At 40.0% G+C, this 22,395-nt stretch overlaps 1 protein-coding gene across 1 annotated transcript in view; it reads right to left on the bottom strand.

Moving 5' to 3' along the window:
* ASAP1 (ArfGAP with SH3 domain, ankyrin repeat and PH domain 1) overlaps positions 1-22,395 on the bottom strand; it is a 128,762-nt gene that overhangs the window by 68,771 nt on the left and 37,596 nt on the right. The window contains exons 4-10 of the mRNA XM_058178499.1: positions 20,387-20,532; positions 13,984-14,058; positions 13,192-13,241; positions 11,751-11,880; positions 9,014-9,099; positions 8,012-8,087; positions 6,010-6,096 (exon numbers count right to left, since the gene is read on the bottom strand). Coding sequence (XP_058034482.1) covers positions 6,010-6,096; positions 8,012-8,087; positions 9,014-9,099; positions 11,751-11,880; positions 13,192-13,241; positions 13,984-14,058; positions 20,387-20,532 — 650 coding nt within the window. The remainder of the gene's footprint in view (positions 1-6,009; positions 6,097-8,011; positions 8,088-9,013; positions 9,100-11,750; positions 11,881-13,191; positions 13,242-13,983; positions 14,059-20,386; positions 20,533-22,395) is intronic.

Genomic DNA, 22,395 nt, shown 5'->3' with positions numbered 1-22,395 from the left:
TTAGAGATCTTCTACTCCATCCCCCTGTTGAAACAGGAGACCCTATACAATTTCAGACAAGTGGTTGTCCAATCTCTTCTCAAAACCTCCAGTGATGAAGCATTACAACTTCCGAAGGCAAGCTATTCCACTGATTGATTGTCTGTGGGATCAGCCTTGGGAAGAAGAAGAGCAACCAACAGGACAATGGTCAGGGAAGAGTGGAAAGTATCTCAGAAGGGAGTTCCATGGAAAATGAAGGCAAGGAAGCAGCAATGTGTTTTGAGACTTGCAAGATTGATATCAGTCCTTCAAGGCAGTCTAGACAAGAAACCAAGGTCATAAGAAATGGCATACTTTTATCATAAGGTTATAACAACATAATCTGTTGAGGTGCTTTCCACACCCCTATTTCTTCTGTGGCCTTGGGCAGATAGGCCTTCTCTTAAGCTGTGTGTACCCTATAAAACAATATCCTCCCAAAGGGATGATAGAAATGGTATGTGCGAACGACCTTGGGACACAGAGGGAGGAGCCACAGTTAGGGGAATGGTTGGATAAGATAAGAGGTAGCTTAGCCCACAGAAGGAATGTAGGTGTGCAAACAGCTCAGAAGAGGCCCGTCCCAGTTTCTTGGGCTGTAAAGGTGACAGGGAAGAAAGATACCTTCAGACTTGCAAGATTCTGTTTACAATGAAGTGCAATTAGTTCATTGGGTGTGCTTCCTGTCTGGATTAAATCGCAAGGTATATATGACCCATACGCTGTTGGTTTTTTCATAAAGCTATAAAAACACATATCTAAAGTAGGGTGATCTGCTCCCTGATAATTCATCCTCATTGGTATGAATAGGTGTGAGTTGATAGTCCTTCTCTGGTGCATGATATGCATTTTTGTCTTTTGTTGTTTCTGTTATTTGTTTTCTGAATTAATCGTCATATGTAAGGTGCACAGAGTTACACCCCCTGATGGGTGAAAGGAGCTGGTTGGCTGGCAGGCTAGCTGATAGATGGAAGGATAGAGCTATAGAAAATAGCGGGATAAGCAAATGATTATAAAATACTCCATGCTGGACTCCATGCTGAGAGAAAGCCAACCACTTCACAAACAGATAAAACCTATTGGCAGAATACTGAGTACGTAATGGGGAAAATGGAATGGATGGTTTTGGAAAGGGCACGGATTGACCTAATGTTTTGCTGCATGGTATTTTTCATTTATCTGAGCTGATCTAGGAAATATGCTCAATTTCAACCCAGTCTAGTAAAATCATCATAGATACCAGCAAGCAAAAGAAATGCTAGCATTTCTTAATCTTAGGGCATTTCTTAAGCATTTCTTAATCTTAGATGGTCACAAACGTTCATGTGGTAGAACGTTTGTGACCATCTCCAACAATTCGGGGACCTATTTGGAAAACAGAAATTTTGGGGGAAGATAAAAATCTGGCTGGATGAAATAACAGAGTAGAAAATAGAAAAAAAAATGGAACTATTCCTATTGGGCATTCTGGAAGGGAAAATGGAAAGAAATATACAATATATCGTATTACACATATTGACGGCATGTAGAATTGTGATAGCACAGAACTGGAAACATCCGGATATCCCAATGGATCAAATTATAATAAAAAATACATATGAATGTGCAGAAATGGACAGATTATCGATGGAAATGAAGGAGAGGGAAGATAATGAGTGCTATCGAATATGGAATAGATGGTATTCCTGGCTGGAGAGTAAATATAAAACTTAAGGGAGATTTCTGTCATGAGACTGAATTCTGAATAGAGGTTAAAATAATTTAAATAAGAATTTGAATTATATTGTTGAATTATAGAGATATAGAGATAAGAATTTGAATTATTATGTTGAATTATAGAGATACTTAGAAGTAGAATCTGTATATAGAGGTTAAACAGGATAAGAGATACTGATGTAGGAAAAGCTGTTATGAGTAATATAATTTCAACGTATTTGTCTTTGTGTGTTTTATATATTTTTTTTGTTTTTGTGTATTGTGCTTTTTTGTATTGTGTATTTTAATTTTTGGAATTTCAATAAATATTATTTAAAAAAAAAAAAATGGTAGCATTGATTTGTGTCTCTATTTTGTGTCGGTGTTTTACTTCCATGGATACGTAACATTAAATATTTCATTCAGAGTTATCATGGTAGGCAGCCCTTGACTATGACGGTTTTTCTGCATCCCATGGATAGGCCTTCACTTGCTTGCACGGACCGGTTTCGGGCATGCTGCGGCCCGGTGCCAGTCCACAGAATGGGTGTTGGGGACCCCTGCTTTATGGAACACACATATACACCTACATCGAAGTGTTAAGAATGAAGGGGCTGTGTTCTATTGGCCGCCGGCGCCACCAGCAGCCGAATCAGATGAGGAGGCAGCGTGGGAGTCAGGGCCAGCATCAAGGCAACCTGAGAGCTCTGAGGGGGAAGAGGGAATGGAGCTGTCAGAGAGAGAGAGAGACATAGGCGGAGCCTGGGCCATCCGTCAGCCCTCAGATGGAGAGTCAACAGCCCCCAGATCTGGAGGTGGCTGATGAGGAAGAGGAAGAACAGATGGGTCCAGTGCCCAGCACATGGATGTGCAGAAGGCAGAGGAGAGGAGGGCAGTGGAAATCTATGGGCCAATTCTTGGGACGGAAGAGCCACTGCTGCTAGCAAAGCCCCACCCTAGCTCTGGGGATAAAAGGCAGGGGGCGGAGATGAATAGATTTGGCAGCCAACTAGACACACCTTTTCATTCGCACGGGGCTGGCTTAAATTTTTTAATTTTTATAAATTTTAAATTTAATTGATTTTAAATTTGTTATTTATTTTAAATGGGGTTTAGTTTTATAAATTTTTAAAATGCTAGGCTAATTATAATAAGTTTCTTAATTTCTATTTTAAATTGTACATTGTATTGTTATTTTTTACTGCTGCCTGTACACCGCCCTGAGTCCTTCGGGAGAAGGGCGGTATAAAAATCAAATAAATAAATAAATAAATAATATTTATCTCCCTGCTGGACCAACTTGTTAGCCTGTGGTGAGAGAGAAACGTGTTGCCGGGGCTGCTGGCGCTTCCTAATACAGGAATCATATATTTAAATACAGAGGGTTTGTCGTGTTTGGGCAGCTGGGTCAAAACAGAAGGTTTTTTTAAAGTCACCTTTATGGAGTATGAAAGCACTGAGAGAGAAAAAAAAATATTTGGGAGGAAAAAAAAGTGTGACCGTCTCCTTGTGTTATACAGGCCTGAGATGGACACTTTGTCCACACGTAACTTGCAATTCAAAGGAAACGGACGGAACACACAATATATTCCATATGTACTTTTGACCTCAAGGAGCTGGGAAGAATGGAATCCACAGATGGAAAAGAGGAAAGACCAATATTTTCTATTTCCTTCCAGAAAGCAGAATGGTAGGAAGAAAAAGAATGCTATATAGTAAGAAAACAATGTGCATAAATCAGAGGCAGAAGATAATAGATAATAGATAAATGAGGGATTCTTTCAACTTCTCTTACTAGGTAGAAGTCCCTCAAGCGTAAACTGTGAAGTCCATCACATGAAAAAACTAAGAAGGGGGCACTCCTGATTGAAGTAGAAGACAGAGGATTAAAGAAGTCAACAGAAAAATCCTCAGAAAATTAAGGGATCCCCATGACCATCCCAGCTGGCTTCCAACGAGCAAGTCAATGGAGAAAGCCAGTTTTGCACAATAGCACTTAGACTTTTATACCACTTTACAGAGCTTTTACAGCCCTCTCTAAGTGGCTTACAGAATCAGCCTATTGGCCCACAACAATCTGTGTCCTCATTTCACCCACCTTGGAAGGATGGACGGCTGAGTCAACCTTGAGCCTGGTGAGATTTGAACTGCCAAATTGCAGGCAGCTAGCAGTCAGCAGAAGTAGACTGCAGTACTGCACTCTAACCACTGCGCCACCACGGCTCATAATGTGATTCACTTAACAAAGGCGGTCATTCACTTAACAACCATGGCAAAAAAAATCATAAAATTGAATCCAACTCCCTTAACAACTTCCTTGTTAAGTGAAATTCTGATCCAAACTGAGGTTGTTAAGTATAAGAAACTAGAACAGATTCAGAAAATGGCAACAGAGATGATCAGGGAATTCACTACTATGAAAAGATGAAGGAAATGGATATAGGTACGTCTAGTACTACCTGACCTTAGGACCTTTCGCCGCGAACTTAAAACCTATTTATTTCGTATGGCTGGACTAGCTTGATTTTTTATCTTTAGATTTTAATTGAATTCGATGGGTCTTTTAAATTTTTATAATTTTATAGGGGTGTAAGTTATTTTAATATTTGGGCTAATTTAATCAGTTTTTTAAGGGTTGTTTTAATTATTGTGTATATTTGTATTTTACCTGCCTGTTCACCGCCCTGAGTCCTTCGGGAGAAGGGCGGTATACAAATTAAAATATTATTATTATTATTATTAGTCTTAACAGAAGATGATTGAAGGAGATATGATAATTGTCTGGAGAAATGGTGCCACACAAAGAAAGTGAAGACTGCTCTCCTTATAGAGGATTGGACATGAACCAATGGATTAAAATAATTAAAGAAATATAATCCACTGGAGTAGTGGAGGAAAAATGTCATAGCCATGGAGCAACCAATTCCTCAGAAAGCAAGTTGTTTTCTGTCATGGAGAAAGGACAGCCGATGATAAGAATGGGTTCAAGCAATGACAAAAAAGTTGAACTTGAAGATCTAAATGGCTAGCAACAATTCTCTGGTATTTTCCACAAGAATTATACTAAAAATGCCTTAGGCCTTAAAGGATAAGAAGAGACATCCCTTCACCAAGGCAATGATCAGACAAGTATAGCTTGAGCTCCTTTCCAAGAAAATAATTTGACAAAATGCCTCAGAGAGGTCCCTCCCTAACTTAAGAAGTGAGGGAGGGAAAGGAGCACTATGGCTGAAGTGGTGGGAGGAGGCAGGAGGTTAGCAAGTTCGTGTTCGAGACCCGAGAACTGCTGCGAAGCCGGGTTGAGCTCTCATCCTTCTGGGTGTCCCCAGGGCAACGGTGATGTCACCAGCTAATCCTTGCAACCCAGAAATGCCTCAACGCTTCTGACACAAAATCAAAAAAATGAGGAAGGAGAGCAGCATATTCAGCCATTCAAGATTGTATCTCTACAGCTGTTCCAATAAAAGTAGTTCTAGACTTACATGGCATTGGTTTATTTATTTATTGAATTTATATGCAACCCATCTCACTGCTATAGTTTAGTTTTGCAGAATAATAAAAAGTTTGCAGAATAATAAAAAGGTCAAAAGATAATGCAAAAGACTTACAATTAGAAGGATTAAATAGTTGGCTTCTTTGTCTGGTTTATCTTATAGGGCTGAGATACACCATAAGCTAGAAAAGCTGTGGTGTTCGTTTGATGGGCAGCATGATTGAGTCATACTTGTGATACCACTGAAGAATGGCAGACAGTAACTTGCAATAAATTGGGAGACCTTATAATACTACAAATCTTTCACAGGATCTACTCAGGTGTTTTATTTTTTTTATTTTATTTTCCATACTCTCTGGCCATGAGCTACTAATTATAAATCACATAGTCTATAATAGCATGTAAATAATAAATATAATGCAAACATCCCAATTAGAGTGTCTTTTTATGTCACTTTAAATGCTGACTTTACTAAGTGTAAAATGGCATCAATGGCATTCAACCCATTGCTCATAGCAATAGCAACAGCATTTAATATGTACACTGCTTCACAGTGCTTTACAGCCCTAGCCCTAAGCAGTTTACAGAGTCAGCCTATTGTCCCCAACAATCTGGATCCTCATTTTACCCACCTCGGAAGGATGGAAGGCTGAGTCAACCTTAAGCTGGTGAGAATCGAACTGCAGGCAGCAAGCTGTCAGCAGAAGTAGTCTGCAATACTGCATTCTAACCACTGCGCCACCAAAGCTCTTAGTATATAAGTAACTCAGACTGGCACTAGTTTTGCTTGTGATTCTTACCTCTTTTTGGTCAAGTTGTAAAGAGGATTTTATCAAGTCCCTCAATGCAGTAAGTTGCTTCTTTTCTTCATCTTGTGTCTGTTTTATCTAGAGCAAAAATATCCACAATTTGTTACCCATGTGCATTTCTGTATTATTTGGATCAACACAAATATACTTAAGTGTGTGTCTTTGTATAATGTTAAATATTTATCCCACCTTTATTAGTAAGTAATCCAAGGCAGCAAACATATGTAATACTCCCTCCTCCCTATTTTCCCCACAACCGCAAATCTGTGAGGCAACTTGGGCTGAGAGTGTGTGACTAGCCCAAGGTCATGCAGCCAGCTTTCATGCCTAAGGTGCAACTAGAACTCAAGTCTCCTGCTTATTGGCCCAAAGCTGGCTTTCACACCTAAGGTGGGACTAGTACTCAAGAGCCTCCTGGTGATTGGTCCAAGGTCACCCAACCAGCTTTCATGCTTAGGGCAGAACTAGAACTCAGTCTCCTAGTTCCTAGCCTAATGCCTCAAATTTTAATCATCTACAGTGGAAATAAAATCTATGCTTTTTTCCTTCTCTTCATTATTTATTCTCTGAAAACCATAATGAGCTCAGTCCAGAAGGGAAGTTTTGAGAACGCAGATTTTCTTTACACTTTTCCACCCCCATATATATTCAAAACAAGCTACATTGAGGAAGTGTGTTCAGTCTCTTTTAAAAGAACCACAGTCACTTTCAAGAAATCACTGATCCCATGGTTTGACCACAAAGAACGGCATTCCTCACGCTACAAAACACCATTTTACAACACTAACCCTTTTTTACATTAACTACCTGCATGTAAGACTCTGAGAACAGCAGGCCTGGGGTAAACCTAGCTATGTAAGAGTTTAGAATGGCCACTGAATTTATGCTTAGTTATCCTTTTTTCTAGAAATATAGTCGGACTAAAAAAGAAAATTGCTGAAACAAATTCCCAAATAACATTGAAAATAAATCTTAATATCCTAATGAGTGCAGGGCACAGGAGTTTCAAAAAAGGTATAGGGTTAGAGCAGTGGCAACTTTTAAGATGCGTGGACTTCAACTCCCAGAATTCCCCCAGTCAGCTCAGCTGGGGAATTCTGGGAGTTGAAGTCCACGCGTCCTAAAATTGCTAAGGTTGAGAAAGATTGACTTAAAAGTTCCCCAGAAGTTTCTAAAATTGTAATAAGATTGTTTATTTCTATAATGTACCATAGCAGAGCCAATCTACCAGAGGGCTATTCAAATGTGTAGCCAGCCAAATACTTTTATTTTTCGAGCAATACAGGAGAATGGACTCATAATAACATAGCAGAAACTTCTACCTGAGGTCACAGTTGTAAATCCATTTCATTCTTCACAATGTGAGCAAACAAATGTGGCTGGTTTAACAAATCTGAAAGTCAGCAAGGCCAGATAGTCCATTTGTGAAAGCAATTTTGTGAACCCTACTTCACTTTTTATTCTTGGCTATTTGTACCCCACCGTAGGTAACTATCAAATAGGCCCTGTATTATGGATTATTTACGGGACCGCCTACTGCCACCATTAGCCTCTCACCGACCAGTGCGCTCTCACAGAGAGGGCCTCCTCCGGATACCGTCAGCTAAATAATGTCGGCTGGTGACCTCTAGGGGGAGGGTCTTCTCTGTCGGGGCCCCTACCCTCTGGAACGAGCTCCCTCTGGGGCTTCGTCAACTCCCCGATCTCAGGTCCTTCCGCCGCGAGCTGAAGACGTTACTATTTCGAAGAGCAGGACTAGCTTGAACGTAGTTTTTAAATTGGGATTTTTAAAAAAAGGGGTTTAAATGAGGTTTTAAAATTTATACTTATAGTTTTAGGCATCAATTGAATTTAACTGTCTATTCTTTTAGCTGTTTATATGTATTATATGTTTTCTGTTGTTTTTTGGCTGTGAACCACCCTGAGTCCTTCGGGAGATGGGCGGTATACAAATATAATAATAAATAAATAAATAAATAAATGGATGACTTACATTATATAAATCAGCAGCTAGCTTTTCAATGTACTGTTTGAGTTTATCAGCTGTCTTCAAGCCATCTTGAAAGAAACTATAATGAAAATAAAATGTTATTCATCAGCAGTGTTGGAATCAGGTTTTAAATTTAACAGATTTTTTTTTTCAATACATAGGTTAGCCCGATTCCACAAACCCCATGTCAATAGAGAACCAGAGATATCTATAGATGGCTCTGTTTCTTAGGTGAACATAGTCATTCTCTTTGTGGGGTTTCTAGATGCTTACAATATTTTATTTTTAATACTGAATTTTGATTTTTTTTTTATGACTGTGTGTGTATGTGTATTCTTGTTTATCTGATTGTGGACTTTATATGAGATGGATAGCCATATAAATTTGATTATAGGTAGTCCTCAACCTACAACCATTCATTTAGTGACCGTTCAGAGTTACAACGTCACTGAAAAATATGACTTATGACCGGTTTTCACACTTACGACCATTGCAGCCTCCCCCATGGTCAAATGATCAAAATCTAGGTGCTTGGCAACTGGCATCTATTAATGACTATTACAGTGTCCTGGGTCAGCTGATCACATTTTGCAACCTTCTGACAAGCAAAAGTCAAGGGGGAAATCAGATTCACTTAATGACCGCATGATTCACTTAACAACTACAGGCCAGGAAATAGCATATTTCCTTCAATGTGAATTGTATCTTGCATTCAAGGTAGCTTTTTCTTCTCTTTCCAGATTATATCTCGACTCATTTTTCAAACCAGTTTGCATGACAGTGAAAGGATAATCAAATCAAACCTTCTATGCAGAAAACAATAGGAATTCAATATCTACGACTCTGAACAAAGAGTCTGAACAAAGGGCGTTCCCATTTTTATTTTTATTTTTGAAATCGAGAAATTTCAATAAAAGCAGGTGATGTCATCCCTGAGGAGAAAAAGCCTTCTATATTTTTTTAAAAAGCACATTGCAGATGAAGAGATGAAAAAAATTTACTTACTTGCATTGTGCATGATAATACTTAATAAGATTTTGTAAAAGGTCCACACCCTTTTTCGTCTTGATTTCATTAACCTTAATGAGATACTATGGAGAGAGAGAAAAAAATCAAAGCTCAGTAGATAATTATACATTTGGGCCTAGCTGCATTCAAAGGCAGGTTCTATTTGAAATCTATTTTAACAAATTTAACAATTATCTTGCAAGTTGTTTACAGCTTGCATCTGAAGGCACTCTGCTAATATGTGATTAAAATTGTGCTGTATATAGAACAGTAAAACATAGCAAGGATATTTTACATTAAGCCAATACTGTGATGAATAGTGCTTTCTAAGTTGTCTAATGCCATTGTTTTTTCTTCCTTCCTAATACAATTACTAACCTTTTTAGACATTGAATAGCTAGGTCTAAATTTACATTAAGTGCTTTAAAGTAGTAATACTGTTCTAAAGTACGGCACTGCACTAAAAACATTTAGAGGCACGAAAACCTGCAAATTTTGGGCTTACATGTTCTTTGATTTGGTGCAATATCAAAAGCAAATTCCAAGTTCATCATAAATGATGCTTGCGAATTATGCTAGCATCACATTTTTTTTTTAATATTTTGATTATCTGTAAAGCACCTAGAATCGCTTTGGATTGTGGTAGGGATGATCGACACAAATAAATAAATATCCCATTTAGTTCCAGTCCAAAATCTTGCGTTGTTATTGGGAAAATTCACATGAAATAGTAAAGAGAATGAACAGGAAAATAGTATATGCTATTCTATGCTGCTAAAAGATTTACTGGGAGTTGAAGTCCACACATCTTACATTTGCTGAGGTTGATAAACACTTATCTAGGCCAGCGGCTTCCATTTTTTGCCACCAGGGATTGATTCTGTGGAGAAAGGATTTTCTGTGGACCAGAGGGGGTGTGGTTTTGTGTGCTGCCTGCATCCCACGGATGGGGCATCGCTTGTTTGCATGCCATGGACCAGTGCCAGTCCACGGACCAGGGAGTTGGAGACGGACCAGGGAGTAGGCCAATGGTGGGTTGCTACCAGTTCGCCCCAGATCGGGCAAACCAGTAGTGGCAGCGGCAGGCTCCACCCACCCACCCAGACGTGCATGCGCATGAGCGAACCAGTAGCAAACTAAATTGAAACCCACTACTGATCTAGGCTATATTTGCACAAACAGTGAAGCGCCAAGGAAAGTGTTTCAACTCTGAAGCGAACCTGGCTGAAGCCATCTTTAGCTGCCTTATAGTTGCCACATACTCTGAGTGGGGGAAGTAGATAGACTGTCTTGCAGACAAAACAAAGAGCTCTCATGTGGGAACCAAGGTCATCCCAACAGATGGAAATTGGAGAAGGAAAGGAGTGATCAAGGAACCCGCCAAATGCCTTAATTGGACAATGTGACCTGTGACACTTGGGGAGGGAAACAATTGCTCTTTTAATTATATCATAAACGCAGGAAACTTTCAGAGTTGGTTTTCACTAGCTGTGCCGATACGATGTGTCCAATAAACATGTTCTTTGAGAAATCTACCTGCCTCGGACTTCTGACTGTAATGGATGTGTTACATGGAATGCTGACAGGAAGATTCAATGTAATCACACAGTTTGAGCAAACTCAACTTTTATCTTCTTTTTGTAAATTAACCCTAAAACAGTTATTGAATTTGATACAAAATTGGTAACTGCTTGTCAATTTGGGAAGGGGTGGGGAGAGTTTTGAGTTCCAATAGAGAAACACGCTGTTTCCCCCCAAATAAGACATCCCCTGATAATAAGCCCAGTCGGGCTTTTGAGCGCATGGCAATAAGGCCAAGCGCTTATTTCAGGGTTCAAAAAAAATATATAAGACAGGGCCTTATTTTGGGGAAAACACGGTATCTGTAGTTCAGGGTCAAATTGTGGCTATTTTAGGGCTTTCTGAGCTTGGTTGTTTGCTTGCAGATGTTTCAATACCCAATTAAGTAACATTTTCAGTGCAAGCAAGAGTTTGCTGCCAGTTGATGAACAGTAGCTTGTCCTTCTCAGCACATGGACAGACTCAACCACAGTTTCAGCTGGGGAAGTATTTGTTATCTTTGCATCCAAGACAATTTCCGGAAGCTTGGCATTCAAACAAATCACCCATCAAAAAACATAGCAAAATGCCAGTTCACATACCACTTCAGACAGACAATAAAAAACCTTGAAAGGAAACAAAAAGACTGGAACACATCCCCTTCAGCAGCTAATATTCAGATAAGCAGGGATTAATACCAGACAAATGATCAGGCAGAAAGCAATACCCTAATCAAAGAACTGGGAAGGAGAAAACTATAGCCTGCAAAAACTGGCAGAAAAGCTACTACATATAAACACTCAGGTGCCCTGATGATATTACCTAGTTTGGTAATGAAACATCTGTAGGCAAATAACCAAGTTTATACAGCACCAGGAACACAGGTTTCAAGTTGTTTTATACATTGTGGCCAGGATAAATAGATTTATGGAATGTTTAAGCATGGAATGTTTAAGCATGAGAGGTCCTTGGTGTTCTCTGAGCTTGCTTGTTTTCTTGCAGCCGTTTCATTACCCAATGCTAGCACTGATGATATTACCTAGTTTGGGTAATGAAACGTCTGTGAGAAAACAAGCAAGCTCAGAGAGCACCAAGGACCCCTCATGTCAGCCCTGAGCTACAAACATTCTCCTTTATTAACGTTTAATCGTTTGAGTTTTAAAACGTGACTTACTTCACACATCTGGAGCTGAAACAGCCTTCTCTCTTTCTCCATTTCTTCTGCTATCTCAGCCCCAGTAATCTCTGTCCGTATCATCCCATGTTGCTTGGCATGTTCCCTTTTCTCCTTTTCAATTTTCGTGCTGTCAAAATTGCAAAACAAACCCGCAAAAAAGGCGAAACCCGTTAAACTTTTCTGACAATCACAAGGATCCACAAGCCGAGTCCACTCTCATACAGAAACAATGACATTTCTCATGTTTTCCATTTCATCAAGACTTCATCAAACAATACATTCCAAACCAAAATAGCTCTCCACCTTAAGAGCAAGCTGTTAAGTGCTAAAAAGCAGAAGGAGGACTCCGTTATTTTAAAAATCCAACATAAACACGTCAAGGACGATTTGAGTTCTACAGCACCTTGGCATTTGAGGTTTTTTTTCCAATCTACGCTTCATTTTAAGGAAATTAACCTTGGAAGCAATCCTGTTCCAAAAAAGGAATTGTAATAGGTTTTGAATCCTTATTTACTTATTGCTTTAAAAAACCGTAGCATGATTGACTGATTCATGATGCACTGGTATTTTAAGATTCCTAAGCGGTATTGAGTTATATTGGGGTGAAATTCAGCCGGTTCTATTCGGCTCAGCGGAACCGGTAGTGGCGACTGCGGGAGGCTCCGCCCACCTGCACGGGCATCATGACGTCCCTTTTTTTGCGATGATTTTCAGCCTCTGCACATGCACAGAAGGCTTTGCACATGCGCAGACAACAGTGCATGCGAGTGAAACGAGCGCGAGCATGGCACGTGCACATTTGCAAACCGGTAGGGAAGGTAAGTGAATTTCACCCCCGAGTTATATACATTTATTTTTTACACAACGAACCATGAAGTGACAGACACGTGAAAAGAGTTTAGGTAGTCCTCGACTTACAACTGTTTGTTTAGTGGCTGTTCAAAATTACAGCATCACTGAAAAAAATGACCCGTGACCATTTTTCACACTTACAAGCATGGTAGCGCCCCCATGGCCACGTCATCAAACTTCAGATGCATGGCAACTGACTCATATTTATGACGGTTGCAGTGTCTTAGGATCATGTGAACCGCTATTGTGACCTTCTGACAAGGAAAGTCTAAGGGGAACTCAGATTCACTTAACAACCCCGTTAGTAACTTAAAAACTGAAATAATTCACTTAACCACTGTGGCAAGAAAGGTTGTAAAATGGGACAAAACTTACTTAACAAATGTCTCACTTAGCAACCTAAATTTTGGGCTCAATTGTGGTCATAAGTTGAGGACTACCTGTATAGAAAGAGGGGAGGTTATTTTATTTTATTTTTCACATTTCTGTCCCATCCGTCCCGCTCAAAGAGGGACTGTAAGCCATGCACCATAAACTTCTTGACTTTAAGCACAATTATTTGTTCAACAAAGTTAACCATACTTACAATTTGGTCTCATAATCCTTCCAGGCTTTATCAAAAGGCTTTTTGAGATCCTTAAGGGAGAGAAAATTAACTTAAAATAAGTTTATGGCAGTGCTCTATTTAAAAATGCACGCTTAACGTATTGTTCCACGATTATAAAATGACTTAAAAGCTTTAAGTATTTCCCTCCCCACCTCCTAGTGAATCTTAAAAGCTCATATAACTCAAGTTTTTTTTAAAAAAAAAACAGATCGATAGGAAAGATAAGAATGCAGTTACAAGTAGATGTAATCAGATGCAAATGTGATAATGTTCCCACTATATTGATTTGTTGTTGTTAGTCGCAAAGTCGTGTCCGACCCATCGCAACCCCATGGACAATGTTCCTCCAGGCCTTCCTGTCCTCTACCATCCCCTGGAGTCCATTTAAGCTCACGCCGACTGCTTCAGTGACTCCATCCAGCCACCTCGTTCTTTGTGGTCCCCTTCTTCTTTTGCCCCCAATCGTTCCCAGCATTAGGCTCTTCTCCAGTGAGTCCTTCCTTCTCATTAGGTGGCCAAAGTATTTGAGTTTTATCTTCAGGATCTGACCTTCTAAAGAGCAGTCAGGGTTGATCTCCTCTAGGACTGACAGCACCAGAGTTCAAAGGCCTCAATTCTTTGGCGCTCAGCCTTTCTTATGGTCCAACTTTCACAGCCATGCATTGCAACTGGGTACACCATAACCTTGACTATACTATATTGATTAGATAACAGCAAAAGCACAGAAATCACCACCCATTATTAAAGCCCATATTAAATGTGTACGCTTACCCCTTTAATTCCTTTCAAATCCCCTTTCAACAGGGAGTCCAAGGTGAAGATAACATTATGGCTCAAGCCTTGCAGCTAGGAAGGAAAAGGAATATTATTCAGTTTTTAAAAACAGTGAACTTAAAATAAACTACAGGTAGCCCTCGACTTACAAGCATTCATTTAGTGGGGGTTGGAAGCTACAGCAGCACTGAAAAAAAGTGGCTTATGACCATTTTTCACACTTACGACTGTTACAGTATCCCCATAGTCACATGATCAAAATCCAGGCACTTGGCAACTGACTCATATTTATGACGGATGCAGTGTCTTGGGGTCATTTGATAATCTTTTGCAATCTTCTGACAGGCAAAGTCAATGGGGAAGTTAGATTCATTTAACGGCCATGCTACTACAACTTTTTAAAAAAAATTTGAATTTATATCCCGCCCTTCTCCGAAGACTCAGGGCGGCTTACACTGTGTCAAGCAATAGTCTTCATCCATTTGTATATTATATACAAAGTCAACTTTTTATTGCCCCCAACAATCTGGGTCCTCATTTTACCTACCTTATAAAGGATGGAAGGCTGAGTCAACCTTGGGCCTGGTGGGGACTTGAACTTGCAGTAATTGCAAGCAGCTGTGTTAATAACAGACAGACTTAGTCTGCTGAGCCACCAGAGGCCTTGAAGACTTCACCTTACTTCACTGATAGCTGCCTGCCTGCCACCAGCTTGACACCCCTCTCTATCTCTCTATCATCCATCTATCTATCTATCTATCTATCTATCTATCTATCTATCATATCCATCCATCCATCCATCCAAAAAATAATTAAGTACAGATAGTCCTCAAATTACAATCATTCATTTAGTGAGTGTTCTAACAGCATTGGAATAGTGACTTATGACTGTTTTTCTCACCATCATTGCAGCATCCCCATGGTCACACACTCAAAATTTGGATGCTTGGCAACTGGTTCATATTTATGACCATTGCAATGTCCCGGGGTGATTTGATCCCCTTTGTGACCTTCTAATGAGCAAAGTCAATGAGGAAACCAGATTTTGTCAACAATCTTGTTGCTAACTTAACAACTGCAGTGATTCCCTTAACAACCGTGGCAAGAAGTCGTAAAATGGGGCAAAAGGTATTGAAAAGCTGTCTTTTTTGTTGTTAGTTGTGAAGTCGTGTCCGAACCATTGCGACCCCATGAACAACGTTCCTTCAGGTCTTCCTGTCCTCTATCATCCTCTGGAGTCCATTTAAGCTCACGCCGACTGCTTCAGTGACTCCATCCAGCCACCTCGCTCTCTGTCGTCCCCTTCTTCTTTTGCCCTCAATCTTTCCCAGCATTAGGCTCTTCTCCAGTGAGTCCTTCCTTCTCATTAGGTGGCCAAAGCTGTCTTAGCATTGGAAATTGTGGGCTAAATAAGTCAAGGGCTACCTGTACCAAAGTAACCTCATTTCTAGAACACATTTACACTCTAAAGCAGAAATGTAACTTATTCCTACGTACTGGCAGACCAAACTTCATACAGCGCAGGTTTTATCCTGGTTAACAAAGCTACACCAACTTGTGACAAGAAGAAAAGGATTTTAAGAAGGTGTTTTTTAGATAAAGAGTAACCCGTTCAAGCACTGCACAACAATATTCAGCCAACACAGCTTAACCACCGTTGAAGATCATATTGGGCTTCCCATGTTCAAAAGATCTTACTTCTTTAAAGCAGCTGGAAGTGTTTTGAATTTAAGAGCGCGTTTCCAAGGGAGAAGAGGTTCTCCTTTTTTCATTTTCATTTTTTTCAAAACTAAAATACAGCTAGGGGGGATATCGTGAAGAGCAGGCAAACTGTTCTTCTGTTGAAATAATTTATTTATTTATTTAAGAGGGTTTATATGGCCGCCCACTCGCTCTCTGGGACCCTGGGCTGCTGACGAAAATAAAAACCTAATAGGCAAATAGTTAAAAACAATAATGCTTCCCCCTGGCAAATAACTATCAATCAGATAAGCCATTGGATGGGCTTCATCCCACTCTGGGTTCCCCAGGCTTTTTGCCTTTTGTAAAGAAAGAAAAGTAAAATTCTTTGAACGCTGAGATTTGAGTCAAATTGTGAACCTTTTTGAGGGATGATGCGATTCAATTAGTGGGATTCATTATTATTTTTTTACTATCGGTTCGGTGGGTGTGGCTTGGTGGGCGGGGCGTGGCTTGGTGGGTGTGGCAGGGGAAGGATACTGTAAAATCTCCATTCCCTCCCCATTCCAGGGGAAGGATAATGCAAAATCCCCATTTCCTCCCAATCAGCTGGGACTTGGGAGGCAGAGAATAGATGGTGGCAAGGGCCAGTCGGAATTTTTACTATCGGTTCTCTGAACTACTCAAAATTTCCACTACCGGTTCTCCAGAACTGGTCAGAACCTGCTGAAACCCACCTCTGGGACAATGGCAAATCAACGCAATTTTGAGACGCAAGGGAAAAAAACAGGATGGGTGGACTTCAACTCCCAGAATTCCCCAGCCAGCATAAAGTCAACAAAACTTCCCAGGTTGAAAAAAAAGTTATATACAGGTAGTCCTCCACTTACAACAGTTCACTTAGGGACCGTTCAAAGTTACAACAGCACTGAAAAAAAATGGACTTATGATGGTTTTTTTATAGTTATGAACCTTTTGCAGCATCCTCATGGGCATGTAATCAAAATTCAGATGCTCCGGCAAGTGACTCATATTTATGACGGTTGCAAGTGTCCCGTGGGGTCATGTGATCCCCTTTTGTGACCTTCTGACCAGCAAAGTCAATGGGAAAGCTACATTCACTTAACAACTATGTTACTAACATAACTGCAGTGATTCACTTAGCAACCGTGGCAAGAAATGTCGTAAAATTGGGCAAAACTCACTTATCAGATGTCTTATTTAACAGCAGAAATTTTGGGCTCAATTGTGGTTGTAAGTTGAGGATTTACCTTGAGGATTTATACTACCTATATATGAGATCCCACCCCTGGAAACCAGTTTCAAATTGTTTCGGCAACTCTCAACTGTCAGCAGATTTACTGTTCATCTTAAAAAAACTATTTATCCAAAAGACCACAAGATGATGGGTCAAATTAATCAACTTCCTTCATTTTGCTTTTCATTTTCATTCATTGTGATTGAGAAGGAGATCGCGTGACTTCGGGACACTGCAACTGTGGTAAGTACATGCCAGTTGCCAAGTGGCCAAATTGTGATCATATGACCCTGAGGAATGCTGTGACAGTCATAAGTGTGAGGATCAGCTAAGCTTTTTATGTTGTAACTTTGAACACTCACTAAAGGAATAGTTGTAAATGGAGTTCTATCTATGTATTTATTTGGAGGAATAGGGAGGAACGAATTGTTTTTGAAGATGTAGCAACTTTGACACTAAATACGGAAGTTTTTTATTTATTTATTTACATTTATATCCCGCCCTTCTCCGAAGACTCAGGGCGGCTTACATTGTGTAAGGCAATAGTCTCATTCTATTTCTATATTTATATACAAAGTCATCTTATTGCCCCCCCAACAATCTGGGTCCTCATTTTACCTACCTTATAAAGGATGGAAGGCTGAGTCAACCTTGGGCCTGGTGGGGCTTGAACCTGCAGTAATTGCAAGCTGTTGTGTTTAATAACAGGCTTCTTACAGCCTGAGCCACACCACGGCCCTATATAAAGCCCTATATAAGTTGAAGGTTTATATATTCAAATTCCATGAATTCAAAGCTGCTGGGTATTGACATTCAACACTTCGATGCCTTTGGGAGTTTTATGATGGAAAACCTAAATTTCAGAGTAGGAAAAGACCTCCAGGTAATTGGGGTAAAGGCCTTGGCGAGCCAGAAGAACCATTTTGGAAGGCTCCAAAAGTCTTAAAGATGATAGTAGCTCATAGCAATAGTTACTAGCTAATGTTCGTGCAAGATACTGTCATCTTGATGTAAAGAGCTCGAGGAGGTAGTCTTCATTTGATAGTCATGAATGTCCCAGACTCCTGCTGCTTTCTTCAAAATAACAAAATGCTGCCTCTTCTGGATGTATGCACCACATCAAAACACTCATTAAAAAAAAATGGGTGTCATCGCTCCCAGGTAAACCAGACAGGGAAACACAACTAAATGAACTAATTCTAATTTACGGTAAGCCTACATTAACAGAATCTTTCAAGTCTGAAGGTGCAAACTTCCTGATGCAGCTTTTAATTGCATGATGCATTGGGACAGAATTTTCTTTAGTTTCTTTCTCTGTCTGTTAAGCCGCTGGGGGCTCTTGCCTCTCTTATTGGATTGTTTCCTAGCCAGTATCTCTTCCCCTTGTTCCCCAAACTCATCCACACATTCCATTAGAATGAGTGGTGCTTGTATTACACGGTGCAATGCTGCTTTTGTCAAGCTGACCCTCTTCGGAAGTTGTTGCTGATGGATTTGACATAATAATTGAGGTTACTTTCCAAAAACAACTTTGGAGAGACTCAGCCATAGCTTCAACTAGGAAGCTGTGACAGCCTAGACTAAGCTAAATCCAAAATTGCTAGAAAGTTCCTGGAAGCTTTGCATTCAGACAAATCAGCCATCTACAGACCCACAGAGATAAACCACATTTACACAGCGTTCAAAAGAGGCAATAGGAAAGCTAAGAAGACAACAAAAAAACCAGAACACATCTTTTTCCTGCAACCTAGACCTGGAAATGCAGGGATTAACATCAGACAACTAATCAAGGAGAAAACAATAGCCTAATCAAGCAACTAACAAAAAAAAAGGCACACCCCCACCAACACTTGTAGACCAAGCTACTGTATATTAACACGAAGCAAACCCTACACTCAATAGCACTGGTGATATTAGCTTGATGAGTAATGAAGTATCGGAAAGGTCAGGACTCCACAGAAACAACTGCTTAGAAATTCCCTTATACCAAGGGTGTCCGAACTTGGCAATTAGTGGACTTCGGCTCCCAGAATTCCTCACGCAGGCTGGGGAATTCTGGGAGTTGAAGTCCACAAGTCTTAAAGTTGTCAAGTTTGGAGACCCTTGCATTACACCAATGGAACAAATTCAAATGTAACATTTAGAATATAATAAATACTACATACTGGCTTCACACAGTATTAGAGAAGGAAGGAGAACCAGTTTGGTGTAGGGGTTAGAGGCACTAGGCTAGAACTCAGGGCACTATAAGTTCTAGTCCCACCTTAAACACAAAGCCAACTGGGTGACTTTGGGTCAGTTAACTCTTTTTTAGCTCTAGGAAGAAGAAAGGGGGACACCACTTCCTAAAAAAATATTACTATGAAAACTGCTTAAACTTGTCTAGGAAGTCACCAATGTCTATACTGGCTTGAAGGCACACCCCATATTTAATATAATTCATTTACAGGAACAGGATTTCTATTGTATGCTTTCATATTGAACCTTAGTCATCTCTTAATTACTTCTCACTTTATGGCAGCTGTAGCTTGCCAGCCCATTCAAGATACTAACCTTCCAAACTAGAATTACAAGGAAGAATCAAAGAATAGAGCATGAAAGCTGAGAAAGATGGAGGGCGTAAGTCCAAATTATGATTACATGTTGGGTCTGTTGTCACGTACATTCTATTGTGGTGGGCCATGGTGGCACAGTGGTGAGAATACAGTATTGCAGGCTGACTCTGCCCAGAGCCAGGAGTTCGATCCTGACGGGCTCAAGGTTGACTCAGCCTTCCATCCTTCTGAAGTCGGTAAAATGAGGACCCAGATTGTTGGGGGCCATATGCTGACTCTGTAAACCGCTTAGAGAGGGCTGTTAAGGCACTGTGAAACGGTATATAAGTCTAAGTGCTATTGCTATTGTATCACTCAAAATAAGCTTACTCGAACGGTGTACCTTGCGGTAATAACTCCTAGACAGTAAACACAAAATTTATAGCTTTACAGCTTTGTGTTCTGAGGAATGGAAAACCTATTATTTTAATACTGAACTGATTTATTAAATGTACCCTACTGAATAGGGAGAGATTGAAAGAGAAGAAAAATGCATTCACTTAAAATCATTTCAACTGTTTCTCCAGAAACAGTTTGCAAAAACCAAACAAGAAAGCTAATTTTAAAACCCAAATTTAAGGTGAATGTCATTACAAATGACTGCATAGACTGAATAGCTTCAGTCATTCACAAAGTAGACCAAGTGCTTATAAACATTGCATTAGACCCCACCAACGTTTTTTTCCATAGCTGCATCGAACTGGATTTAAAATATAAAGCTCCCTCCAGAAATGTAAACGGTTCGGTTGTTTATTACAATCAATACTTATATAACAATATAACCTACATTTATATAACTTGTATAACAACCCTTATATAATAATAATTGTAAATATTTTAGAGGACAAAAAGATTAGAAGCGTCTTACCAGGTTTTTAAGCAGTGTTGACAATTCCTTAGTTAGTGTGGAAAATTTTACAAAAGCAGTGCCCAGGTCTGGATTATCTCTACTTAAGAAATTACTTCCAAATTTATCTAGCACTTGTGCATAGCTTTCTTCATTTTGGCTATGTTCTGAAAGAGAAAAATGTTCAGTTAATTCAACTTTACAAGAAGACACAGTCACAATGAGAAATAACAAGTATTTTTTTTCTAAGAGAACGATGCTAAAATTGGCCATTTGTTCATTTCAAAGATATTAAAAGTTATGTTATTTAAGGTAATTATTTTCAGCTATTTATGCCAGTGAAACCTGGAGGGCGTCAGCAAATATTTTAACAAGAGACTCAGCATCTTCCAACAAAGATGCCATCGTTGAATCCTAAAGGTTTGCTATTTTAACCATGTTACTAACGAAGAGGTGCTCCTGCAAATTACATAAAACTGTCACATGCAGAAGATTCCAACTTGCAGGTCATAAACTCCGTATGCAGAATAATTGAATTCCCAACACAGCAATGAGATAATGATGCCAAACGGCCAACAGAATGCCCTTGAAATATATGATGAAGAACATTCATAGAGGACTTAAAGACCTTAAACGTCACATGGGAAGACACCTAAGTCTTCGCCCCAAATACATAGTATGGGAGTCAGCCCTGGAGGCCATCTTTTTCTTTGAATTTTCAGGGCTGCCACATTTAGTGCTGTGGGAAACTAGGAGGAGGGATTGCATGGAGTTGGAGAGATATCTAGCCATACCAACATTCTTTTCTCTAGGAGTCAAGGACGTTTAGCCAGCACCCGGAGTGGGGTGACTGGGAGGCATCTCCAGTGGGGACGGTGGATTGATTGGACCATGTGATGGACATGTGGGTGCAAGGGAAGGGACTTTGACTTTCCTTTGGGTGGGGAAAACCCAGAAGCTTTCAGATTCGGGTTTTCCCAGATGTGCCAATATGACATCTCTAATAAAGTGGAACTTTGAGGAACTTCTAGCCTCGGAGTCTTCTTTCATTGGGGGTATTACTTGGAACCCTGACAATGGAATGGTCTAAAGCAGGGGTCCCCAAATTGTGAGCTGCGGCCTATTGGCCACCGGACCATGTGAGTAGCAGTCCAGTGCGCATGTGTGTGAACACACACACAGGCCCATTCACGCGAGCATAATGGGGACTAGCAGCCCCACTCATGTGATCAACGGGTGTTTGTGTGCATGCATAACCGCCGTGAATCTGGAAAGGTTGGGGAACTCTGCTCTAATGCTAATAATGCTAACTGCAATAGCAATATTGGACTTTTAGAGAGAAATTATCCTAATAATGTTTTGCTCTCCTACAAAGTCGAAGTTGAGACTATTAAAAAAAGTATTTGAAGAATGACTTAGGAATAGAAATTCAGCATCAACAGTACATCATCATTCCAGGAACATCTTGTGGTAGCATATACAGGTAGCATATGTGACCATTTGAAGTTACAATGGCACTGAACAAAAGGGGATTTATGACTGTTTTTCACATTCATGACCACTGCACCATCCCCATGGTCATGTGATCAGAATTTGGATGCTTAGCAACTGACTCATATTTATGAGAGTTGCAGTGTCCACGATCATGTGATCACCTTTTGTGACTAATCATGTTGCTAACTTAAGAACTGCAGTGATTCACTTAACAACTGTGGCAAGAAAGGTCAGAAAATAGAGTGACATGATAGCAGTGTTCCCATATCTCAGGGGTTGCCACAAAGAAGAGGGAGTCAAGCTATTCTCCAAAGCACCTGAGGTCAGGAGAAGAAGCAATGGGTGGAAACTAATCAAGGAGAGAAGCAACCTAGAACTAAGGAGAAATTTCCTGACAGTTAGAACAATTAACCAGTGGAACAACTTGCCTCCAGAAGTTGTGGATGCTCCAACACTGGAAGTTTTTAAGAAGAGATTGGATGACCATTTGTCTGAAGTGGTGTAGGGTTTCCTGGCTAAGCAGGGGGCTGGACTAG

Source organism: Ahaetulla prasina, chromosome 3, assembly GCF_028640845.1.
Source record: "Ahaetulla prasina isolate Xishuangbanna chromosome 3, ASM2864084v1, whole genome shotgun sequence".
In the NCBI taxonomy this organism is placed as follows: domain Eukaryota; kingdom Metazoa; phylum Chordata; class Lepidosauria; order Squamata; family Colubridae; genus Ahaetulla; species Ahaetulla prasina.
This window is presented reverse-complemented; position numbering and strand designations above follow the sequence as displayed.